The sequence below is a fragment of the Schistocerca nitens genome, chromosome 8 (genome assembly GCF_023898315.1).
Source record: "Schistocerca nitens isolate TAMUIC-IGC-003100 chromosome 8, iqSchNite1.1, whole genome shotgun sequence".
Taxonomy (NCBI): Eukaryota; Metazoa; Arthropoda; class Insecta; order Orthoptera; family Acrididae; genus Schistocerca; species Schistocerca nitens.
The window spans coordinates 381,133,002-381,160,474 of NC_064621.1; the positions used below are offsets into that span (position 1 = coordinate 381,133,002).

The 27,473-nt window shown below is 38.7% G+C and overlaps 1 protein-coding gene across 1 annotated transcript in view; it reads right to left on the minus strand.

Moving 5' to 3' along the window:
- Positions 1-11,795: 11,795 nt before the first annotated feature.
- The window catches only part of LOC126199085 (protein mesh), a 272,891-nt gene continuing 257,213 nt past the window's right edge, over positions 11,796-27,473 (minus strand). The window contains exons 20-21 of the mRNA XM_049935832.1: positions 23,739-23,913; positions 11,796-12,418 (exon numbers count right to left, since the gene is read on the minus strand). Coding sequence (XP_049791789.1) covers positions 12,343-12,418; positions 23,739-23,913 — 251 coding nt within the window. The 3' untranslated portion in view covers positions 11,796-12,342. The remainder of the gene's footprint in view (positions 12,419-23,738; positions 23,914-27,473) is intronic.

The window sequence follows — 27,473 nt, forward strand, 5'->3', positions numbered from 1 at the left end:
GATCTCTCAAAGGCTTTTGATTGTGTAAATCATGAAATTCTGCTAGACAAGCTCAAGTATTGTGGCATGAGTGGGACAGTGCACAAATGGTTTAATTCGTACCTAACTGGAAGAGTGCAGAAAGTTGAAATAAGTAGTTCTCATAACATGCAAAGATCAGCACATTCCTCAAACTGGGGAACTATCAAGAATGGGGTTCCACAAGGGTCAGTCTTGGGTCCTTTGTTGTTCTTATTATATATTAATGACTTGCCATTCTATATTCATGAAGAGGCAAAGTTAGTTCTCTTTGCTGATGATACAAGTATAGTAATCACACCTGACAAACAAGAATTAACTGATGAAATTGTCAATACTGTCTTTCAGAAAATTACTAAGTGGTTCCTTGTAAATGGACTCTCACTGAATTTTGATAAGACACAGTACATACAGTTCCGTACAGTGAATGGTATGACGCCATTAATAAATATAGACCTTAATCAGAAGCATATAGCTAAGGTAGAATATTCCAAATTTTTAGGTGTGTCCATTGATGAGAGATTAAATTGGAAGAAACACATTGATGATCTGCTGAAACGTTTGAGTTCAGCTACTTATGCAATAAGGGTCATTGCAAATTTTGGTGATAAACATCTTAGTAAATTAGCTTACTACGCCTATTTTCACTCATTGCTTTCATATGGCATCATATTTTGGGGTAATTCATCACTGAGGAATAAAGTATTTATTGCACAAAAGCGTGTAATCAGAATAATAGCTGGAGTCCACCCAAGATCATCCTGCAGACATTTATTTAAGGATCTAGGGATATTCACAGTAGCTTCTCAGTATATATACTCTCTTATGAAATTTGTTATTAACAACCAAACCCAATTCAAAAGTAATAGCAGTGTGCATAACTACAATACTAGGAGAAAGGATGATCTTCACTATTCAAGATTAAATCTAACTTTGGCACAGAAAGGGGTGAATTATACTGGCACTAAAGTCTTTGGTCACTTACCAAATAGTATCAAAAGTCTGACAGATAACCAACAAGTATTTAAGAAGAAATTAAAAGAATTTCTGAATGACAACTCCTTCTACTCCATAGAGGAATTTTTAGATATAAATTAAGAAAAAAAAGAAAAAAATATTAAAAAAATAAAAATAAAAAATAAAGAAAAACAAAAAACACAAAAAAATAAAGTTGTTATATTAACTTAAGTATGTTGTTAAATTAACCTAATTATGTCATGTATTGGAAAATTCGACTCGTTCCACATCATTACGAAATATCGTATTCATGATCCATGGAACTAGTATTAATCTAATCTAATCTAATCTAATCAACTTCTTAGACAGAGTCACAATCTCACCTCTGCTTGCAGCGCTTCATCACTATCAAAGTGAACTTCCCGAAGGTGTCCTTTAATTTCTGGAAACGTATGAAAATTGGCCAGTGAATCCAAGGCATCGAACTTTTGCAGACATCGCAGCGCTCATGTGTGGTTTGGCATTGTGACGCTGAAGGACAGGGCGCTCTACATGTGGGCGAACACTCACAATTCGTGCTTTCAGTTTTCTGATGGTTTCGCAATACCCTTCGATTATTGTGCTACCTTTAGGCATGAATTCAAAATGCACCACCGTTGTAACATCCCAAGTCACTGCAACCACGGCTTCACCTGCTTATGGTGTGTTCTTGTACAGTGTGTTAACTGTAGGACGGTGAGGGGAGTGGAGTTGTTGGGGGTGGGGGGGACAAGGCACGCCTACCAGTTGCAGTGCTGGCATCAACAGCAACGAGTAGGGATCCGGGAGGTAAAGGGGTGGTGATGGTGGAGAATTGGTGAAGGAACTGGTTGGTGTCTTTGACATGGGAGGCTAGATTACAGGCAATTGGTTGTAAGTGTTGGTCAATGAGTACCAAAATTCTTGCTGTGGGAGCACAGTAATCAGCCACAATGGGGCATCCAGGATTGTTGGGATTTTGAGGAACTGGAAAGGAACTAAGGCTTTAAGCAGGGATTGGAACTTTTTTTGGACTTCTGAGATGGGATCACTCTTGCAAAGTTTATAGGTGGAGGAGTCGGACAATTGGTGGAGGCCTTCCGCCAGGTAGCCACTGCGATTCATAGCAACAGTGGTGGAACATTTGTCTGCAGGTATGACGATTAGGTCAGGATTTGTTTTGAGGTTGTGTATGGCTGTTTTTACTTGTGCTGAAAGGTTGGTGTTCTGGAGAAGGGACCTGGGGAAGGATGATAAGGCTCAATTGTAGGTAACGAATTCTAGGAAGGTAATCAGTGGGTGTTTAGGTGGGAGGGGGTAGGATCATGGTTGGATGGTGGGACGAACTGAAAGAGGCAGGGTTCAATGTTGAAATTAGGGTGGGTTTGGTTGGAGGGACTGGCAGCCAAAAACTGCATCCATTGGAGGCATCGGCAGAAGGAGAGTAGGACTCTGACAAGTCTAGCATGGTTAAATTTGGGTGTAGACCTAAAGATGAATTCTTTGGATGGGATAGGATAGGAGCTGAGTGTTTTGGTGGAAAGATTAATAACAGTGTTATGGGACTGTTTTGGCTCTGGATTTGGTGGGGTGTTGATAGGGAGTTTTTGGGGATATGGCAAGTTGGAAAGGTCAGCTAGGCATCATTTAACTACTATGAGGGGTGGATGAGGAGGAACACTGTGGGTATGATAGGGGTTGGATAATGGTGCCCTGAGGCAGCAGCAGGATTTCAGCAGGTTGAATAATGTATGGAGGTGGTGTCTGGAATGTTTCTCCAGCTGCTGGAGAGCAAGGGATTCAGTTTCAGAGATGTGATGTATGGAGTAGGGATTGCAGAGTAGTAGTATCTTGCAGAGGGGCAAGTTGGTTCTAGGATGCCTGTGTGATGGACACGTTTTTACAGTACCAGGTTTGTAAGGGCCAGGGATTGGCAGAATCCTAGAAGGTGTAGGTCTTTATGAAAGGAGGGTGGGATCCAGAGAAAGGAATCTTTACAGTTAGGCCATCTGAGGGGGATTCCATGGTTTAGGCATCCTGTTTCTCAAATTATATAATGGATGAACTGTACAAAACAAGGATCTCAGCTGAAAACCCAGAGAGATACCAGCCAACGGAAAGTTGAGGATATAGCTGATAGCTGCCATATTTGAAAGATATCAGACAATGGAATCTTTGGAGACAGCTGTCTATTTAATTATGTCAATCCATGAGAAGCCTGCCAACATATCAGCCCAGCACAATGAGAAAAAATAAGATGAAGCAACAAGTGGGGTAACTGGAAGTAAGGTAAAAGTATTTACTCTCACTAAGTGTTTAATAACTAATGCCAAAAAGAGTGACAAAGATGCAGAAAGTTGTTTCATGACAGAGCTGAAGGAGCAGGAAATAATGAAGTTAAACAAGTGGTATTTAAAACCAAGGAACGTCTAGGGTATCACCAATAAAATACTTTGATACTAGTATCGAGGAAAGTAATGTAGAGGTAATAATCAAAAGTAAATTCAAACAGGAAAGAGATAATGAGCATTAAGAAAATAATGAAGTGGCTGATGGTAACAGCAGTAGGCTACTATTAAAAATCAGTGAAATTTTTGTACAGTTGACATTAGAAGTGAGGGAAATCAACCAGAAAATTAGTAGTCATAAAAGTGACATCAATTGCTTAAGTGTAAAATTGACCAAAATTTTAGTGACATTAGTAGTTTAGTGCAAATTAGACCAAAGTAACTGACATTAGTAACTTAAATTTTGGTCAAGCAGTGGTGTTAATGATTTGACAATAAAATAGATTTGTAAAAATTTGCTTAGACAAGAAAATTGAAGATGTACAAGAAAATTTTGAATCTAAATTAATATCTTACAGCAGTGATAGGTTGCTTAATGAAAATGAAGTTGCAAAAATATTGTAATGAGCAAATGGAAGCTGTTGTTGATTCCTGTCATTGTGAATTAATGGAAGTAGTGCTAACCTATTCTGATAATGATAATAGCAAAATGATTTTCCAGACTCATCAAATAGATATAAAGAATGTGGAAGTTGTTGAGAAAATTGTTAATGCTAAGGTTGGAAAAGTTGACTATCTTGTGATGGAATGCAAGGGAGAACAGGAATGGAAAACATTCAAAAATGAAAATGACATACAACAAATGTAAGTAGTTCTGACTGATGTGGGTAAAGTCAAGGGAAGGAAAATTAGAGTTTAATGTCCTGGTGATGACAAGGCCATTAGAGATAGAGCACAAACTCAAATTAAGGAAGGATGGGGAAAGAAATCAGCCATGTCCTCTCAAGCAATTTAGGGAAATTACAAAAAACCTGGTCAGATGGGGATGTGTACCATCATCCTCCCGAATCACAGCTAACACTTGGGTCAAGAATCATGAAAGAGGGTTGTACATGCGAAAGAGGCCTGGAGACATGGGAAGGTTTCAGATAGGTTATCTAATGGTAAGACGGAGACTTAGAAAACAGGTTTTTAATGTTGACATGGATACTCTCTTTCAAATTCTGAAGGTGGCAGGGGTAGAATACAGAGAGCAAAAGGCTATTAACAATTTGTGCAGAAACCAGATGGCAGTTATAAGAGTCGAGGTGGATGAAAGGGAAGCAATTGGTTGAGAAGGGAGTGAGACAGGGTTGTACCCTATCCCCGATGTTATTCAATCTGTATATTGAACAAGCAGTCAAAGAAACAAAAGAAAATTTGGAATAGGAACTAAAATCCATGGAGAAGAAATAAAAACTTTGAGGTTTGCCGATAACATTGTAATTCTGTCAGAGACAGCAAAGGACCTGGAAGAGCAGTTGAACGGAATAGATAGTGTCTTCAAGGGAGGATATGAGATAAACATCAACAAAAGGAAAACAAGGATAAGGGAATGTAGTCAAATTAAATCAGGTGATGCTGAGAGAATTAGATTAGGAAATGAGACACTTAAAGTAGTAAATGAGTCTTGTTATTTGGGCAGCAAAATAACTGAGGATGGTCAAAGTAGAGAGGATCTAAAATGTAGACTGGCTATGGCAAGGAAAGCATTTCTGAAGAAGAGATATTTGTTAACATAAAAAAAATGGTTCAAATGGCTCTGAGCACTATGGGACTCAACATCTTAGGTCATAAGTCCCCTAGAACTTAGAACTACTTAAACCTAACTAACCTAAGGACATCACACACACCCATGCCCGAGGCAGGATTCGAACCTGCGACCGTAGCAGTCCCGCGGTTCCGGACTGCAGCGCCAGAACCGCTAGACCACCGCGGCCGGCTTGTTAACATCAAGAATAGATTTAAGTGTCAGGAAGAGTTTTCGGAAAGTATTTGTTGGACTGCTGCTATGTATGGAAGTGAAATAAGGACGATAAATTGTTTAGACAAGAAGAGAATAGAAGCTTTCAAAAGGTGGTGCTACAGAAGAATGCTGAAGATTATATGGGTAGATCAGGTAACTAAAGAGGAGGTCCTGAACTGAAATGAGTAGAAGAGGAATCTGTGGCGCAACTTGACTACAAGAAGCGATCGGTTGGTAGGACACATTCTGTGGCATCAATGGATCACCAATTTAGTACTGAAGGGAAGCATGGAGGGTAAAAATTGTAGAGGGAGAGCAAGAGATGAATAAACTAAGCAGATTCAGAAGGATGTAAGTTGCAGTAGTTATCGGAGACAAAGAAGCTTGCACAATATAGAGTAGCATGGAGAGCTGCATCAAACCAGTCTCTGGGCTGAAGACCACAACAACAACAAGAAATAATGTAGGCATGTATGGAATGAAAAGGTTGGAAAATAAAGGGGCTTTGACAAAATAAAATTGTTACAAAATTCCCTATAATTCTTACTTACTTAAACAGCGTTTGGGGATTTCGCAGATCAAGAGCTGATCTTAAAAACTCCAAATTGCCTCCAGCAGAACTTGTACCCTGCAGCTTCCATCTAATTTCCTGTGAAACCTAGTTGTGCTAGTCTTTCTGTAGTCTTATCTTGTTCTAGATCTTCCCTGGTCACACTTTCTCTCTGGCCCCACTTTCTACACAACTTTTGAAATACCATTGTATATGATCCTCACAACAAGTCCAGCCCATTGCAGTCATTTAACTTTTGCTTTTTGTACAATACAGCTGGTTCATCATAGCATGTATTTCTTCATTATTTTTATTTTTCTTCCTTTACTGGCCCAAGATCTACTCATGATGTTTCTTTCAAACACCACCAGCTGTTCTATATCACTATTGGTGGTACTCAGCATTTCTGGGCACATAACAGAACTGGGGCAGTTAGTGTGTTATCTGCCTTTGTTTTAGCTTTTGTTGACATTACCTTTGATTTTATGATTGATTTTAGGCTGTTAAATAATCTGAAGCTTGACGATTTCTTGGTTTACTTCCATTTTCAAACCGAGACTTTCTACATGATCTCATCATCTGTGAAAAGCCCAAAATTACTATTAATGTTTTCTGTGAAACCATTTACACCGCAAACAGCAAGGGTCCCGACACACTTCCCTGGGACACACCTGAAGTTACTTATACATCTGTCAATGCATCTCTATCCCAGATAACTTGCTGCATCCTCCAGTCACAACTTTTGCCTTGATACCCCATACGATCACATCCTTGATAACAAGCTGAAACCTTTGTCTGTTCAGTTCTAATGAGTTGAAATGTTTCTCATTACCACTGACACTAGTACTTATTTCACTCGTCTTTTCTGTGGCATGAGGATTCTCTCTCTCTCTCTCTCTCTCTCTTTTCCAGACCCTGTCTCATCTGTGAGTGACTGGAGGCTAACTTTGATGTCATTAACAATCTTTACATATAGCCATAATTTCTTTGAGTTTTGTGAAAGATCATTTAACACTATTCTGCTATAGTAGTCATTGAAATCTTGACTCATTGCTCTCTTGGTAGCCAAATATATTTCATTCAGCATCTATCAATAGACCTATTATTTCTTTGTTTTACACCTATTAGGCAGCAGTTCTGTTTCTTTAGAAGTTTCTTAACAGTGGCTAGTCCTTCTCATCATGAACTGTTATACTGGGTTCATATCTATCCAGTGCATGCTCAACAGTTCTTTTAAACCTGAGTCACAATTGCTCTACATGTTCCTGTCCTGAGCTAGAAGTTTCAAGTTCCTCATTGAGAAATGACGCTGTTGTTGTTGTTGTGGTCTTCAGTCCTGAGACTGGTTTGATGCAGCTCTCCATGCTACTCTATCCTGTGCAAGCTTCTTCATCTCCCAGTACCTACTGCAACCTACATCCTTCTGAATCTGCTTAGTGTATTGATCTCTTGGTCTCCCTCTACGATTTTTACCCTGCACGCTGCCCTCCAATGCTAAATTTGTGATCCCTTGATGCCTCAAAACATGTCCTACCAACCGATCCCTTCTTCTAGTCAAGTTGTGCCACAAACTTCTCTTCTCCCCAATCCTATTCAATACCTCCTCATTAGTTATGTGATCTACCCACCTTATCTTCAGCATTCTTCTGTAGCACCACATTTCGAAAGCTTCTATTCTCTTCTTGTCCAAACTGGTTATCGTCCATGTTTCACTTCCATACATGGCTACACTCCATACAAATACTTTCAGAAACGACTTCCTGACACTTAAATCTATACTCGATGTTAACAAATTTCTCTTCTTCAGAAACGATTTCCTTGCCATTGCCAGTCTACATTTTATATCCTCTCTACTTCGACCATCATCAGTTATTTTACTCCCTAAATAGCAAAACTCCTTTACTACTTTAAGTGTCTCATTTCCTAATCTAATCCCCTCAGCATCACCCGATTTAATTTGACTACATTCCATTATCCTCGTTTTGCTTTTGTTGATGTTCATCTTATATCCTCATTGCTTCTTTATCTAGTTTAGTGAACATATAATTCTGTCTACTCGTTTTAGTTGTCCTTCGTACTTTGGTAACCATTGTTGTCTCTTGGTCACAGATACTGGCTTTGATGTGGACATTCACATAGAGGTCAGGTATATTTCTTGCCATTAGATCTAACAAATTTCCATCATGAGTGGGGTCCCAAACTATCTGTTCTAGGTAGTTTTCTCTATGGGTATTTACTAATATTTCACAGGGTATCTTGTCATGCCCACCATTAACAATACTGAATTATCCTAACTGATAGTTGAATATTCAAACTCTCCTCCAATGATTATAGTTTCATTTGGGAATTTATGTAGAAGCAAACAGGTTTTTCCTGCAGTTTTCAGTTACAGCTGGAGGTGAGCTTGGTGGTCAACAGAAGGATCTATTTATTGTTTTATGCACTCCTCTGACACTGAGTCTTGCCAAAAAATCTCACATCAGCTTCAGTTTCTATCTTGGTGGATTTGAGTTTCTTGTCTACTGCACAAATAAACCACCTCCATCTCCAATTACCCTGTCTTTTCAAGATACACTTAAATTTCCCTCAAAAATCTCACTGCTGTCAACTTCAAGTTTTCTGTAACTAGTAAAACGTAAGCTTCACAGATTTTTAGGAGTGCTTCAAACTCGGGCACTTTATTGTGGATGCTTTGGCAGTTTACACCTACAGTTGTAGTACTCTCACTTGTGGGAGGCATTCTTTTGGATATTACACTGACACTTATGGATCTCCTACAGCTATTGTTATCTGGACTGAATGGTGAGCTGCTTAATCTAAAAAACTCTTGTGTCTACACCATACACAGTGAGCTATCTGTGCAGCAGCTTCTAATGTGTATTGCACACCTGACCCATTTAGGTGGATGTTGTAGTTATCAACCCTGTGGCACAAGCCTAAGAAGCCCCAGCCTAGTTTGTCAGACAACCTTAGCATTCTCTGATTCAAGCCCTCCACTTGATTCAAAACCAGGGGGCACAATCGGTTCTGGGGACAATATTGCAGATTGTGAGGTTCATTGAAAGTAAACAATGAAAGCAATGTACTGCTGTCTTCAAGTTAAGTATTAAATAGTGTTTTTTTAACACTTACCTTTCCATAATAGTGTAAGAATTACTGGAAAGGCACTTTTATAAACTAAAATCTATGCAATTTATGAAAATATTACTGTGAAATATTTCACAAGTCTGAAATATTTTGAATGCAAATGTTTTATGGGAAAGTGTTTGTGTTTCAATTGCTTTTCTCACCCTGGATTTTTATATCTTAGTTGCTTACAAGCCGTAATTTTTCCCGAGGACATGCAGCTTTACTGTATGATTAAATGATGATGGTGTCCTCTTGGGTAAAATATTCCGGAGGTAAAATAGTCCCCCATTCGGATCTCCGGGCGGGGACTACTCAAGGGGACGTCATTATCAGGAGAAAGAAAACTGGCGTTCTACGGATCGGAGCATGGAATGTCAGATCCCTTAATCGGGCAGGTAGGTTAGAAAATTTAAAAAGGGAAATGGATAGGTTAAAGTCAGATATAGTGGGAATTAGTGAAGTTCGGTGGCAGGAGGAACAAGACTTTTGGTCAGGTGAATACAGGGTTATAAATACAAAATCAAATAGGGGTAATGCAGGAGTAGGTTTCATAATGAATAAAAAAATAGGAGTGCGGGTTAGCTACTACAAGCAGCATAGTGAACGCATTATTGTGGCCAAGATAGACACAAAGCCCATGCCTACTACAGTAGTACAAGTTTATATGCCAACTAGCTCTGCAGATGATGAAGAAATTGAAGAAATGTATGACGAGATAAAAGAAATTATTCAGGTAGTGAAGGGAGACGAAAATCTAATAGTCATGGGTGACTGGAATTCGTCAGTAGGAAAAGGGAGAGAAGGAAACATAGTTGGTGAATATGGATTGGGGGGGGGGGGGGGGGGGGAAGAATTGGAAGAGGAAGCCACTTTGTAGAATTTTGCACAGAGCATAACTTAATTATAGCTAACACTTGGTTCAAGAATCATAAAAGAAGGTTGTATACCTGGTAGAATCCTGGAGATACTAAAAGGTATCAGATAGATTATATAATGGTAAGACAGAGATTTAGGAACCAGGTTTTAAATTGTAAGACATTTCCAGGAGCAGATGTGGATTCTGACCACAATCTATTGGTTATGAACTGCAGATTGAAACTGAAGAAACTGCAAAAAGGTGGGAATTTGAGGAGATGGGACCTGGATAAACTGAAAGAGCCAGAGGTTGTAGAGAGTTTCAGGGAGAGCATAAGGGAACAATTGACAGGAATGGGGGAAAGAAATACAGTAGAAGAAGAATGGGTAGCTCTGAGGGATGAAGTAGTGAAGGCAGCAGACGATCAAGTAGGTAAAAAGGCGAGGGCTAATAGAAATCCTTGGGTAACAGAAGAAATATTGAATTTAATTGATGAAAGGAGAAAATATAAAAATGCAGTGAATGAAGCAGGCAAAAAGGAATACAAACGTCTCAAAAATGAGATCGACAGGAAGTGCAAAATGGCTAAGCAAGGATGGCTAGAGGACAAATGTAAGGATATAGAGGCTTGTCTCACTAGGGGTAAGATAGATACTGCCTACAGGAAAATTAAAGAGACCTTTGGAGAGAAGAGAACCACTTGTATGCATATCAAGAGCTCAGATGGCAACCCAGTTCTAAGCAAAGAAGGGAAGGCAGAAAGGTGGAAGGAGTATATAGAGGGTTTATACAAGGGCGATGTACTTGAGGACAATATTATGGAAATGGAAGAGGATGTAGACGAAGACAAAATGGGAGATAAGATACTGCGTGAAGAGTTTGACAGAGCACTGAAAGACCTGAGTCGAAACAAGGCCCCGGGAGTAGACAACATTCCATTAGAACTACTGATGGCCTTGGGAGAGCCAGTCATGACAAAACTCTACCATATGGTGAGCAAGATGTATGAGACAGGCGAAATACCCTCAGACTTCAAGAAGAATATAATAATTCCAATCCCAAAGAAAGCAGGTGTTGACAGATGTAAAAATTACCGAACTATCAGTTTGATAAGTCACAGCTGCAAAATGCTAACACGAATTATTTACAGACGAATGGAAAAACTGGTAGAAGCCGACCTCGGGGAAGATCAGTTTGGATTCCGTAGAAATGTTGGAACACGTGAGGCAATACTAACCTTATGACTTATCTTAGAAGAAAGATTAAGAAAAGGCAAATCTACGTTTCTAGCATTTGTAGACTTAGAGAAAGCTTTTGACAATGTTAACTGGAATACTCTCTTTCAAATTCTGAAGGTGGCAGGGGTAAAATACAGGGAGCGAAAGGCTATTTACAATTTGTACAGAAACCAGATGGCAGTTATAGGAGTCGAGGGGCATGAAAGGGAAGCAGTGGTTGGGAAAGGAGTGAGACAGGGTTGTAGCCTCTCCCCGATGTTATTCAATCTCTATATTGAGCAATCAGTAAAGGAAACAAAAGAAAAATTTGGAGTAGGTATTAAAATTCATGGAGAAGAAGTAAAAACTTTGAGGTTTGCCGATGACATTGTAATTCTGTCAGAGACAGCAAAGGACTTGGAAGAGCAGTTGAACAGAATGGACAGTGTCTTGAAAGGAGGATATTAAGGATTTAAAGCAGTGGTATTCTATTAATGATCAGAATATTTTGAAAGTTCTTCATCAAATTCTAAATTCAAAATTGAAATTAAACAGAAATCTGGCATTCCAGCACCTGTCACAATTTTTCCAATGCAGAGTTGAAAATTAATGAAACTGCAATACTATACATTTAATTACAAATGAAGAACTACACATGTTAGAAAAAGTTTAATAATTTATTCACATTTTGTACAGTCTAATTATTTCTTCGTCATGAGAAATATATATATAAATCTAGGGCAAAAAATTTAAAAGAAATTTATAAGGTCATTTAAAAATATTTATATGCAAACAATATGAAAGATCTTTAGTTTGTACACTACAATCATTTTCTTTAACAGTGTATTAAAAATGGGATACATTATCCACCACTCAGACAATATTCTGAAGACCCTAGAATAAATTTCACAAGAGTATGAAAATGTACGCAATTATGATAAAGTTAAACTTATTTTAAAATATTGTAGCAGTTAAAAATAAATATAGCTGACTGTGACAGTTACATTATCTCTATGACTCACTTCACAAACAAATAAAAAAGATTGCATCATCATGAAAACATACAAACATTTGAATGAGTTCTGTTCTTTCATGTCCAGATAAGCTGTGATGCTCCTCTGAAACATCATAAAAATGTTTCAAACCTGTTCACTTTATTATCACTTGCATCCTGCACATACCTACACTATGGTACACACTGTATTGTGCTAGTGGCAGGACATCTGCTAGAATCTTATCCAGCAGATAATCCAAGTATCTCTTTTTTGTGGCATTCTGCACTGAAGGAGATATCAAATAGTATTTTATTCAATCTCTGATTCCCTACTACTCAGTGCACGTAGTTCTGTTGCATTCTCAGGATGGCCCAGCTGCCTGGCTCTGCAAAAGGGAAAAAATATGATGTAAATATGACTGGTGCATGCCTGAACGACCTTTAGGAAAATTTTACTTATACAGCTATAGCTGTAGGTCTCAATCTTTTGTTGAATTGTTTACTCATAACACTGCTACCATTGGAAATTGTATTTATGTCACTCTTAGCTGTTTTCACTATACTTGTTCCTTTAAAAAGTTTATTATTTGATTTATTCATTTGTGTACTAATAACAACCATAGACAGAATGACTTTCTCCCATAAGTCAGTCTTACCCCCAATAAAACTTAAGGTATTTAATATCTCAAAATGCATAAAGTCCAGAATGTGAATAGCTGACTTTGTGGATTTGTCCTTGAAAAATAAAACTTATAAAACAATGTAGCTGGAGTAGGATACCAAGTGTCTGGATCATAAAAATGTAATGAAAGAATACTGACCTGGTCCTTAATGACAAAACAATTCCATCACTTACCCTTACTAAAATGGCAGCAGCCAGTTATTATTTCTCTCACCATGAGATAATAAGCGTGTTATAACTGTTCCACATCCACATTCCATAGGCTTCTTTCCCTTCTCACCATTTTTTCAGGTACTTCAACACATTTACAAGTTTGTCCATACCACATAGTGGCCTGTACCATTATTCACTTGCCTGACATATTTTTCTTATACATTCATACAGTTTTAATATTTGAATATATTGCAATATAAGATTTATTTGTTGAGAGTCTCTTTAGGCATTACAGTATGCCTGTATTTTGTATGATATAGTCTTCAAATGTCACATATCTTTGTACAATAGTCTTTGTACAATATGAATTCTCGCTGAAGTTGTGTGGAATGTCTGTTTAGTATTAAGTTATCTGACAATGGCCTAAGAAGCTGAAAGACACTTCATAATGAAATATTAAATAAATATTATTGTGGGACATTAATACTATGTATTCAAGTTATTAAAATCTCCATAGTTTAATCTGTCCATTATGAGAAAAAGAACTGAGCACAGATAACTACAAGATTAGCCTCATATCTATCCTCTGAGCTGAGACAGATTGTGTACGTTTTCGAGGCTCACAGCCTGATCCAAGAATTTTTAGTTGATGACATTCTGGTCACTTACACATCAAGTAACATAAGCATAACCATTCAGTGCAGATGACCGTGATGGATGCATATAGAGTGCAATGTCATATTGTTTTGATGATGAGAAAAGGGAAAGGGCGTAACCCAGCAGATAAGTAGCATACTTCTCTTGATATCACCAAATGAAATGAAGTGATATGGTGGTTAAGACACTGGTCTCCATTTGGAAAGAGTGGGTCTCAAATACCAACATAAACTAGCCAAATTTAGATTTTTTGTGCTTTTCATAATTTAATTATTTCAAATGACAAGATGGCACTTTCAAAAAAGACATTAGTTTTCTTCCTCATCCTTGTCCAAAGTGAGCTAGTACTCTTTCTTGAATGGCCTCATCACTGACTTGATATTCATTCCTTCCTTTAGCTTGAATAGCACATCACAACAGAATGGTCACCCTCAACAGTATTATGTGCTCTCATTCTGTGAGACACCACACAGAGGTTTGGATTTTAATTCAGGATGTGAGTTAATGTCCACTATGGCAAGGTGTCAGTGGCCGTGGTCACCAGTGGAGCAAGCAGGCACAGGCAGGTAACGAGTGAATTTCCCAGGCCTCTGAGGATGTGTGTGCAGCATTCAGCTTTTGATGGCCAAGTCAAATACTTCAAAATCAAATACTTCAAAATCACTTAGAAAATCACAGAATTGTGGTATTACATACAAATCTGTGCATATCATAGTGATCACAACATTGAGGCACATGTACTGTCATTTTATTAACAATTTGGCTGCAAAATCTATGGAAGTTACATTGACATTGTATCTGAACAATATTACACAAACACCTGTAAATCAATATCTCATAAATGCTTCGACTGCTCTGTACAATGGTCTCCAGCTATCATTACTGAAGGTCACACTTCCACATCTGTTTTGCAGACAGTATTATAGCATGTTTTAATTTTTGTTACTTAGGCAAGAGTGTCAGAACTCTGATTCCTACACGCAGACACTTAAAATGAACACAGCGTGTTATCCGCTGAACCACCACCTTTATCCACATATTATATATACAGTTTATAGAGTGTTTTCTTGATTAATTAATTGTTTACTTAGCCTATAATAAAGACACAAATGGCATGAAACTGGTACTTTGTAAATTCTGATACCAAAATTGAATAGAGTGCAATGAGAAGCTTCTACTGAGTAGGCCACCTTTGTTATTAACTGTTTATTTATGATGTTTTCTTTGTGGCTAGTGTTGAGTGCATGTCCACAAAATTAATGCTTAAGCAATGGAAAATCCTGGCTGGAGTATAAGCTGCAGCCACTGTGCTTCATCCTACATCAGCATGGCAACTAACAAAGCTGTCTGTCAGCAAGAATGGCCACCAACAGACTGTGGCCAAGAAACAGCTGCACTAACCAGTTGCTCAGCATGCTGCCAAACACAACATTCTTCATTTTTATGACTTCTTCACAGCATGGTCCATCTGGATCCTTCCTAAGAATACCAGCTTTTCTGAATTGTGAAGGTGGGAACTCTACCTGGAATACATACGACATTCCCATAACGCTCCTGTTGTCAACCTTTATTAGTCATTGGCCTTCACTCATTTATACCCTTCAATGTTCCCTCTCCACAGCCTTCTATTCCACAAGCATACCCACAATGTTTTTATTCCTTTTCCAGCACCCCCCCCCCCCCCCCACACACACACACCAACTGTCTAGCCTCCCGTCTGTACCTAGCTGCCCTACACTCTGTCCACCTTGTCCCTGTATGTTCCTTACTTTACTACTCAGATTGCTTCTCCCATTATGCACAGTTGCTTGCAGTCTGGGCCCGGCAGCCAGAGACAGTGGTTTTGTGTGTGTGTGTGTGTGTGTGTGTGTGTGTGTGTGTGTGTGTGTGTGTGTTGTCTATTTCAGAAAAAGGCCTTCTGGCCAAAAGCTTACATGTTGAGCAGTCTTTCTGTTATCAAATTTTCAAATGGTAGAGCACAGCAATCAGTTGTCCTTTCAGGTTTTGTTAGGCAAATCTAAATTTGGGCTAGTACCAGCCAAAATTCCATGGTATCAATGCATGCCCTAGTACATCAGTTCAGGCTTCTGTCACAGTTTGTTCAAGACTAGTCTTTCTGTTATGCCTGTCTGTGACTCAACATCTCTGCTATACGGTGAGTAGCGATCTCTCCTTTCCATATACTGTCAAACTAATACTTAAATTATTTATGACTAAAGCACTAGGCCTAGAACATTATGTGTGGTATGAGAAGTACCAACAGAGAGAGGCACTCCCTTCAGCTTATGTATAGTATTTGCAAATTTTTATGTTTTAAATAGTGGTCCAAATGTTTAGTTTCTGTACTTTGGCAGGTTAAAAGAGGTGTATAATGGGTTGTAAATGGCTGCTGTAGGTAATTCTGTTCTCAAGTGTCATAGAGGTAATTTGTGTGTGTTGAAAGTCTTTTTGGGTGAATTTGAACTTGTAAGGCATTAGGTTTTGTGTGACAAGTGGGTACATGATACTTTAACATTTGCTGGGAATTAGAATAGTTCGGTAGTAAACTGGACTTTCAATCTGGCAGCCACTCTCAAAGTTTTTGAGTGTCTGGTGATGTGCAGCTACAGACTTTGGATCATTTCAGCTGAATTTGTGGATAGCTATGGGTTGTAAGGCTATATATATCAATACTATACCTATCAGATCAAATATACTCTTACTTTTGTTTTATGTAGTAGCATTCATGATACAGGGATATTACAAGTAAGGCATGGTTTGTCACATTCTAAAATTTTTGACATGTACATTAGTCAGTCAAGCCCAAGCAAGCCTGCAGGCCATGTCCCAGTTTCTCATGTTACGTGTGATTGTGTGTAAAAGTGAGATAGTTTCCTGGAAAGATTAATATCAGGACCAGTCATATCAATGTGACCATCACCTGTGTTCAACATCAACATGCATAAACCATTCACAGACGGCAGGTGGTGGCACCAGCAATCGATGATATATAAAGTGTGTTGGGGGTGGATGCTGAAAACAGTGCAGCCGTTGTCACAGTGCAGGAATGGAGCAATTTATCTGATGTCAAAAAGGGCATGATCTTTGGCTTACAGGCAAATGGTGGAAGCATTTCCGAAGCAGCTAAGTTTGTAAAATGTTCATATGCAGCTGTGGTTAAAGTATACCATGCATGGCAAAATGTCGCAATCTAAAACCATCACCAAGGCAACTGTGGTGCACTATGGGCCATACGTAACAAAGGTGAACAAAGGCTGCACAGGTGTGTACAGGTGAATGGACATGCGACTGTTGAGCAACTGACTGCCCAAATGAAGCAAGGGGCTAGTTCGCCCCTACACACAGTTTGTTTTTCCTCAGCATGGTGGCATCTACCAGCAAGGCAATACCACACTGTGCATTGGTGTGTGGTTCGAAGAACACCAGGGTTAGTTTACCATACTCTCCTGGCCACCAAACTATCTGGATTTAAACCCAGTTGCGAATATGTGGGACCACCTCAATCAGGCTCTTTATGCCATGAATCCTCAACTGAGAAACGTAGTGCAAATGGCCACTGCACTGGATATGGCATGACTCCACATGCCTACCAGTCTCTTTTGGAACCTCACTGACTCTCTTCCAGCACATATCGCAGCTCCCACATTGCAAAAGATGGTTATCCAGGCTTTTGCAAGATGGTCACAGTAATGTGATTGGACAGTGTATGTGTGATATAATATCATTTCTGTATTAATTGAGACAATTTTGAATATTTACAATCAAATCTGAGCCATCATAATGAGCAAGGCACAGGAGTGCGTGTTGTGATAAAATCACTACCAAAAGTGCATACTCTGAAGAACGGGTTTAGTTTCGTAACTTGTTGTTGTTGTAGTCTTCAGCCCAGAGACTGGTTTCATGCATCTCTCATGCTACTCTATCCTGTGCAAGTTTTTTCATCTCCAAGAGAAAGTTGGTGATTGAAATTTTGTAAATAGATCTCGGTGCAAAGAAAACCGCCTTTGTTTTACTGACTGCCACTCCAACTTGCATATCATATCAGTGATGCTCTCACCTCTATTGCGCAATAACATGAAATGAGCTGCCCTTTTTCGAAATCCCAAATTCAGTCACACAACTGAGATGATACTACATATGCACACAATTTGATTAATAGTCACTTGTGAGTAACGGTATCAAAAGCCTTCTGGAAATCTAGGAATATTGAATCGATCTGAGATCCCTTGTCGACAGCACTCATTACTTCATGGGAATAAAGTGCTAGCTGTGTAGCACAAGAACGATATTTTCTGGATCTGTGTTGGTTATGTATCAATAAGTCATTTTCTTCAAGGTGATTCCTAATGTTCGAATACAGTATATGCTAAAAAAATCCTACTGCAAATTGAGGTCAGTGATATGGGTCTGTAATTCAATGGGTTACTCCTACTTCCTTTCTTGAATATTGGTGCAACCTGTGCTACTTTCCAGTCTTTAGGAACAGACCTTTCGTCAAGTGAGCGGTTGTATATGATTGCTAAGAAAGGCGCTATTGTGTCTGCATACTCTGAAAGGAACCTGATTGGTATACCATCTGGACTGGAAGACTTGACTTTCTTAAGCGATTTGAGTTGTTTCACAATACCTAAGATATCTACTTTTATGTCACTCATACTAACAGCTGTTCTGGTTTTGAATTCTGGAATATTTACTTCGTCTTCTTTCGTGAAGGAATTACGGAAAACTGTATTTAGTAACTCAGGGGCACACTGTATTTAGTAACTTTAGGGGCACCTTCACTGGTAACATTTCCATTGCTATTGCCGCAGTGACAGTATTGACTGTCTTTGCCACTGGTGTACTTTACATACAACCACAATCTCTTAGGGTTTTCTACCATATTTTGAGACAATGTTTCATTATGGAAACTATTAAAAGCATCTCGCATTGACGTCTGCACTAAATTTCAAGCTTTCTGAAACTTAGCCAGTTTTGGGGATTTTGTGTTGTTCTGAATTTGGCATGCTTTTTTCATTGCTTCTGCAAGAGTGTTCTGATGTGTGGATCAGTCTCGTCTATTATTAACTTATGCGGTATGAATCTATCTATTGCTGTCAATACTGTGTCTTTGAATTTGAGCCATATCTGATCTACGCTTACATAATTAGCTTGGAAGGAATGGAGACTCTCTCTTAGGAAGGTATCAAGCAAATTTTTATCTGCTGTTTTAAGTAGATATATTTTGCATTTATTTTTAGTGGTTTGGTTGATATGGTTTTAAGCCTCACTACAATGACCTTGTGTTCACTAATCCCTGTATCCATCATGACACTCTCTATTAGATCAGGATTATTTGTGGCTAAGAGGTCAAGTGTGTTTTTGCAACCATTTACAATTTGTGTGGGCTCATGAACTAATTGTTCAAAATAAATCTCAGAGAAAGCATTTAGTACAATTTTGGAAGATGTTTTCTGTCTTCCACCGGCTCTGAACATGTATTTTTGCCAACAAATTGAGGGTAGATTGAAGTCTCCACAAATTATAACTGTATGAGTGGGGTACTTATTTGTAATAAGATTCAAGTTTTCTTTGAACCGTTCAGCTATTACATCATCTGAGTCGGGGGGTCGGCAGAAGGAGCCAATTATTATTTTGGTACGGCTGTTGAGTATAACCTCTCCCCATAGTAATTCACAGGAACTATCTATACCAAACTTTTTAAAGCTGAAGAGGATGTTCCCGACAGCTCGGGTGCATCGGATTTTTGATTGTACAGAAAGAGCACTACTCCGAGAAAGGGTACATTACACAAGACAAGAAATGGATTCTGTTGACCATAAATTAATGAAACTGTACTTATCCCTTGCTACTAAGGTACAGATAGATCTGTGGAATAAAACAGATTACCTTACATTTACATATATGGAAGCTGTGATGGAAACAACTACTACTAGACATAAGAAAAAGTTTGTGAAGTTACAAATTAATTAGCAGCTACAATCAATATGGTGATGTCTGATACTGTTGTTAACATTTCAGAGAAAGTGTTATCTCAAGATGAGATTTATGTCCTTGCAAAAGGAGGAAACTACGCTATAACACCTAACAGAGTAAAAGTTGAAGATATTATTGCAAATATAGAAGCAGGTATTCGAAATCTCCCCAAGGAAATTGCAAATGCAATTCGAATCAAAACCACCAGGGTCTTATCCCACAGTAAACTTTTGGAAAGTAATTTAACAAAGGCAAAAGGAAGGCTCTCAGAGATTTAAATGGAGATGAACAGATAGTGGTTCTTCCTGCTCATAAAGGGAATGCTACAGTTGTTATGAATACAGAGGATTATCGAAGCAAAATTTTGAACCTTTTAACCGCAGGACAGTACAAAAACTTATGAAGGCCCTACAGCCAGCATACCAAGGAAACAAATAGTCCGATTAAGTCATCTACCACTACTATAAAAGAAGATAAAAGAGATTTGTTGAAGAGTGAAGCTATGTGTCCTAGACTGTACGGTGTACCCAAAATACATAAAATAGATTTTCCTTTGAGACCCATAATTAGTGCCATCAGTTCTCCCACGTACAAAATAGTGAGATATCTAGCAAGTCGTTTACAACCATACAGTGGGAAAACTGACTCATATATAAAAGACTCGAGTCACTTTATTGAGAAACTTGAAGGACTACTTCTACCTCCTGAAGACATTCTTGTAAGTTTTGACATAGTGTTCTTATTCACTTTGATTCTAATCAATAAAGTTATGATTTTCATAACAGCTATTTTTCCAGGAGATTTGACTGCCCTTTTTAGACACTGCCTTACATCGAGTCAGTTCCAGCGAGACGATGAATTTTATGAGCAACTTGACGGTGTAGCAATGGGTAACCCATTAGGTCCTGTGATTACTAATTTCTATATGGAGAAATTCGAACAATCAGCTCTGGACAAAGCAAATAAGAAACCATCTCGGTGGTATTGGTTTGTAGATGACACATTTGTGGGTTGGCCCCATGGTAGAGAGCCTTTGAATAAATTCTTTGATTATCTAAATAAAATTAATCCAAAAATCCAGTTCCCTGTGGAAATGGAAAATAATAATAGAATATATTTCTTGGGTGTTTTAGTTATGAGACAATCTGATGGAAGTTTGGAACATAAAGCTTTTTGGAAAGTAACACATGCCAACAGACGTTTGCATAAAAATTCCAATCACTATTCACAACAAAAGAGAGGTGTCATTAAAAGTATTGTTGGTAGAGCCAAGCAGATGTGCACATCGGAACACCTGGATGCTGAAATAAAACATTTGAAGCAGGCCTTTAAGAAAAATGGCCACTCAGGGAAAGAGGTAAAGAGAATTTTGCAACCAAGGAACGGAAGACCGAAGGACAAGGATGAACCACAATGACGGAAAAATGCAGTTTCTTTCCCTTTTATTAAAAAAGTAATGGATCAGATCGGTAAGATTTTACAGAAACATGACATCAGACCGGTCTTTAGACGAACAAAGAAACCAAAACAAGTACTCTGATCTATGAACGATAAACACCCTCCTCTGTCAACATGTGGTGTATACAAAATTCTGTGTACGTGTGGTAAAGTTCATAATGGAACTACCAAGAGGAGCATAAATACATGACTAAAAGAGCATACAAGTCTTTGCCAACTACGAGAAATAGAGAAATCAGCTGTAGCAGATCATGATATTCAGTCAGGAAACCACGAAGTGAAGTTTTCTGTAACAGAATTCTTATCTACAACATAAAATTATTATCCACAACTATGCAGAGAAGCCACTGAAATTTATAAGCATCAGGATAATTTTAACAGTGGAGGCAATGAAACTTAGCAACATATGGAGAGTAGCTCTGCAGAACCGCTTCGTAAGTTGATCTTTGACAAGATGACAATTGAAAATGAAGTTTTATCTTTGACAAGGATTATCTCTGCTTGTCACATGTTACTTAGACCATGTCCCCTTTCCTACAGTATATATGTCACTCTCAGACGTCTGACCAGTCAGTTGACAAGACTTGGTGGAAGAGCGCTTCTGAAGGTGTCCAGTGCAGTCCTTGACAAAACGTCAGGAACAGAAGAGTTTCTTGGACCACGAACTCACATTCCAAAAGGTTTATCAGCAGCTATGTCATCCAGTCATGAAAGCCTTCATTCTATGATTAAATAATTTTACCCTGCAGGATCATGTATGACACTAATATTTAGCAGTGAGTTTAGTTGCTGGGCATAAAGCAGATGATGTAAGAGTCAACCATACGACAGTAGCAAAGTAACTATTTAAAATTGAGCGGTACATTTGCCCAACAATGTGTTGCATTCATTTGTCTCTTTGGTGAAAGGCAATTGTATATAAAACTGTTCCATCACAAGGAGACTGGTGTAACATATGGTGGTCCAAAATTTTATGTCACCATCTCTCCACCCTCTTTTCCGGCCAAATGCTGGTGATGAAAATTTCTTCCTCCACCAAGATTTGGACATGCTACTTTTCAGTAATGTAAAACTGCACTGATGTTCATTATTGGTCATGGCTATGGAGGTGAGTGCTAAGTGTGACAACAACTCATTGTGTGTCAGTCATACAGATTCTCACCTGTTCCAGAGTAAAAAGTTTTTACATAGAGCTGAATGGTGTTCTACATGGCTGGCTTTACTATCTGATAACATCTTAGACACCACCACAATTATATGCTAATATGCACTGATAGATCTAAATTAATAAGTTTGGTACATGCTCCATAGATCATTTTCATGATAAAAAATATGATGTGGACCATGTCAACTGAGCAAACATTGGATGCTTATTTTAAAAAATGGCCACATGCTTGCCATTTATAGAATTTTTCTGTATATATGACTAATTATTTCTATTCAAAAATTGCTATATAATATAATAGGAATTGTTAACGAGAAATTCCTTCACTCTATGTTTTAAAAAATTTCTGTTATATGTCAGTCATTTTTTTCCATGGGTTGAACATCATAGAGTTTTAAAACTACATATTTCATATGTCAACAATATCTGAGACATTCTTGTCTACTTATAACAGCTGTATAAATAGATGTCAGTCTGCTGGGCACCAGGGTAAGTAGAAATTGAGGAAAACAAACTGGCAGATTCATCATTCAAAGACACTTGTATGTTTTGTACTGTAGTACTCTGTGCCATCTATCTACACACCCTGAGTAGTCTGTAGAACAATTGTTACACTGCTACTACTAGGGTCATGTGTCAGAGGGTGAAGAGCGATTGAATGGAGTGATAATAAGAGGCAACTTGTGAAGTCAGTTGCCATATGGTGACATATCTCCTTTCAGACAGTCAAATAAGATGTAATGCTGGTAACATGCCTCTGTTTATAGCACTGGCATTTAATTCATGAATTCTTTCACTAGTGGGACGACACAACAGTGTATATAGCCTGTGGCATACATTGCTATGCCACATTTCAACTCAATGTACCTCATTTTCTAATAAGGTTAAAGGCCATAGTTTTTTTTTTCTTTTTATATATTTTTAGCAACAATATGGATCATTTTCTGCCACATCTAATTACCTAATTTTCAAAATTCCATTAAAACTATCCTTCCTTATGTTTTGAAATATAATATAATTGGGTGGATAAAAAATCTGCTCACCAAGTGGCAGCGGGAGAAAACTGATGTGAAAGTTATGGAAATGTACAAGCTTTTTGAGTCAGTGACTCCTTCTGGCAGAAAGGTTGAGGGAAAAGGAAGAGGCACGAAGGAAAGTGACAGGCAAGGTTTATGAAATGCAAAAAATTGTGTAAAAGTCATCCAGAAGCCTTGGTTGGGCGAGAGTTACTGGATGGGATGAGAAGAAAAAGACTTTCCTTCTCATCCCATCCAATAAGCCTCCCTTGACCTGGAATTCTGGGCAACTTCTCTGTAACTTCACCCTTTTCCAAACCTCATCAGCCCTTTTTGTTCATCCCTTTTCCTTTCCCTTCCACCCTTCTTGCAGGAGGAGCAATTGGCACCAAAGGCTTGAACATTTCCATAACTTTTATATGTGCTGTCTCCTGCCACCACTTGGCAAATAGATCTTTTATCTATCTAATTATATTATATTTTCAAAAATAGATTGCTTTAATTCATATGTTAGCTCTTCTTTATGTTTTCATACATAAAATGTTTGCATGAACTGCCAACCAACTTTAAACCCATCAAGCTAACAGATGTTTATATACCTTGCGTATGCAGCCTGCTTCTGTTCTGCTTCTTCTTCTTCAGCTTTCTGTTGCTCTACATTACGTTTTACAATTCTGTAACCAGCATAAATCAGCAGGAGCACAATTGGCACAGCCACTGCCAGAATGATTCCCCAAGTCACAGCTGCCTGCCGTGATGCGTATTCCTGTTGACCTGTTAGAAAGAGTTTCAATACAAATTAGTTTGTTAGTTACCTTGGCACATAATGCTATACATTAACAACATAAGTCATGCACTTATTTAACCACATTTGCCATTTTCTCTCTATACAGCCTGTTTTGCTGGTATCTAACTCAGTCACAGAGAATATGATTTCTAGATAAAAATATGAAGCAAAATCAAATTTGAATTCACCAGCAAGAAACATGATCAGTATCAGGTAGACATTGCCTTCTGCACATCTCTTCGGTCAGTATATCAAACCCCTCCAACCTCAAAAACATTCCTCTGTTTTGGTTTTGAAGTATGTATAGCACGATGCATAAAACATGATAAATGGATTGGATGAAGATTACATAACATATTGACAGGTGTCAATACCAGTCCTCCCTATCTGTAGCGATTAATGTGATACTGTACTGATCATTAGTTATCTACAGGAGGCACACTTAACACTACTGCCAATAGAAGCACATAAAGATAGAAAGTAACTTTCCTTCTTTTCAATACCTCAGTGTCCTTATTCAGGGAGGAAATAGGAATTGGTTGGTGGAGGATGTCTGCGCCACAGAATAGTGGGGGGATGAAAGGAAGAGGATCACTCCAGACCACAGCTAAGGCATGCCCACCTTGTATGACAAGCTTCTTCCTCATGCAAGGTATGTTTCTCTTAGTCTATCATCTGGGACATGTCTGATTTAACTCATTTAAAGACCCATGATCAACATGTTTATCTCATTGGCAAACTTATTAAAAGATAATTTATATAAATCAAGATCTGGGGCACACTCAATATTGAACATTGTGAAGTTCAACATTTTTTTATTCTGTTGTCCTAAGTTTGGTATTATTTCCTTGATGCAATTAGTCAGTGTTATCCTTTGCTTTCTCTCCATTCATCAAAATTCCACACAGCATTCTCTGATAAACACAAGTAATGGTCTTGGCAAGGTGAAAAAATATAACAAGAGGATAGTTTTTGTTACTAAGCTCTGCCAGGACATCATTGGTGAGATAATATATTGTTTAGTATTAGGGATGTGAGAAACTTCCTCGGATTGTGTTCATATTACCATTGTTTTATCAGAGACCTTTGTATCAAAGCCAGGCTGCTCCAAGAGTTGTTAAAAGCCGATGCCAAATTTATCTAGGGTGGTGCTCAACAAGATTCTTTCGATGTGCTGCAAAAAGCTCTGACGACTCCCCTGTACTTGGTCTGTATGATGAGGGAGCACCTACAGTGCGTATGGGATTGGTCCTGTTCTGGTGCAAATTTCAGATGAAAAAGAGAAGGTAATAGGAAGGAGAAGGTTAGAGGAAGTTGTAAGTAGATGAATGACGAACACTAACTTCACTTAACGAAGGTTTATTCAGCACTGGCACATACAAGATCACGGTGTGACATGCCTCCAGCCAGAACACATACGGTATATATACAGCTACAGAACATTCCAGTACAATGATTCTTGCCATTTGTGGATACTTCTAGAATGTACTCGAACCAAATATAGAAATTAAAATTTTTGAGTTCAAGTGAGTTTTAAACTCACAACCGTCCATGCAACAAGCTAGTATCATAACTACTACACTACGGCAACTGCGCTAGTTGGCTTTTTCTGTGACATTGCTCCCTCCTTAAGAGAACAGCGTCTCAGTGCTACATCCTCCTAGTCCGGGAACAAATCATTGGTCCTGCATACTCTGATTCCCGATGACTGATATTCAACCTGGCAGTGATCTTCTTAGAACTTCCCTTGCTGCTATGTTCTTTGTTACCTTTCCGCTTGTTGCCTGTCGCTTGAGCTTCGAATTTACCCTGGGTTGCAGGATCCTTATAGGGCTTCATTCGAAGGACGTGGACCGTATCTCTGATCTTTCGTCGTCTTGTGTCGGGGTCAAAATCTTCAACTTCATAAGTGACATCAGACAACTGTCTTACAACATTATAAGGTCAAAAGTAGCGCTTGAGGAGCTTCTCAGAGAGACCAACCTTCCAAACAGGAGTGAAGATCCAGACGAGGTCCCCAGGCTGGTAGACAACAGGGCGGTGGCTCACGTCATACCTTTGGCGATCGTTTTCTTGAGCCTGCAGTGTGCAGCTTCCTCAGATGTGGTTAACACCTGGCCGATGTAGTCATCGTCCACGTCATCAGGATGTAACAGAAACACAGTGTCCATCGTAGTCATCGCCTCACGCCCATGCACCAGGAAAAATGGCATAAATCCTTTGGTGGTGTTGTAGCAAACGTCATAGAAGGTAGCACCTCATCCCAGTTGCTCTGCTCAACATTGACGAACATTGATAGTATATCAGCCAAGGTCTTATTAGGCATTCAGTAAGCCCATTAGTTTGCGGATGGTAGGCAGTAATCATGTGACAAGTGATGTTGCGCCAACAGTTTATCTCTGTCACAAGATTCAATTGAAAAACTTTCCCTCGATCCATAATTAACGACCTTGGGGCACCATGTTTTAATACAATGTCTTCTACGATGATCGGCTGGTGGAATTGTTATGACTCGGACAGGTGGTTTCTGAGGAACTGCCTTTCTCCTCTGGAACTCTCGACAGTGTGACACATAGTGACGGACACTCCTAAATAAACCTGGCCAGAAAAATCTCTTGCAGATCCTATCGTATGTCTTAATAAACTATCGTATGTCTTAATAAACCCTAAATGTCTGGCCTCAGGTGTTTCATGAAATTCCTGTAGAACATCTAAGTGCATGTGTTTAGGAATCACTGGTAGCCACCTCTTTCCAAATGGATCAAAGTTTTTCTTGCAAAGTAATCCATTAACTACCTTAAATTGTCCTTTCACATCCTCTGACCAATTTAAGGCAAGCGTAATTTGAGATCTCTTGGTGACCTTCTTTTGCTCAGTAGAGAAGTCCTGGAGTGCAGTGAGACAGTCACTATCTTCATCAAAGTCTTGTTGGTCTTGCACACGGTTTCTTGAAAGACAGTTGGCATCTTGGTGTTTTCCTCCACTTTTGTACTCTATGGTAATGTCATGCTCTTGAAGTAGTAGCGCCCATCTGGCAAGTCATCTTGTTGGATCCTTAAGACCTGTCAACCAACGAAGTGACTGATGGTCTGTAACAACTGTGAATGGTCTTCCATAGAGATACTGTCAAAATTTGCACATGGCCCAGATCACAGCAAGACATTCTCTTTCTGTAGTTGAGTAGTTTTTCTCGGCTTTTTTATGTGTCTTAGAAGTATAAGCTATAACTTTCTCTTTTCCACCCAAAATCTGCACCACAACAGCACCGATCCCATACCCACTGGCATCTGTGTGTAATTCTGTAGGTACTCTCACATCATACAGACCAAGTACAGGGTCAGTCGTCAGAGTTTTTTGCAGCACATATAAAGAATCTTGTTGAGCACCACCCCAGATAAATTTAGCATCAGCTTTTAACAACTCTTGGAGTGGCCTGGCTTTGATACAAATGTCTTTGATAAAATGACAGTAATAAGAACACAATCCGAGGAAGCTTCTCACATCTCTAATACTTTTAGAAATAGGAAATTCCTTTATAGCTCTCTCC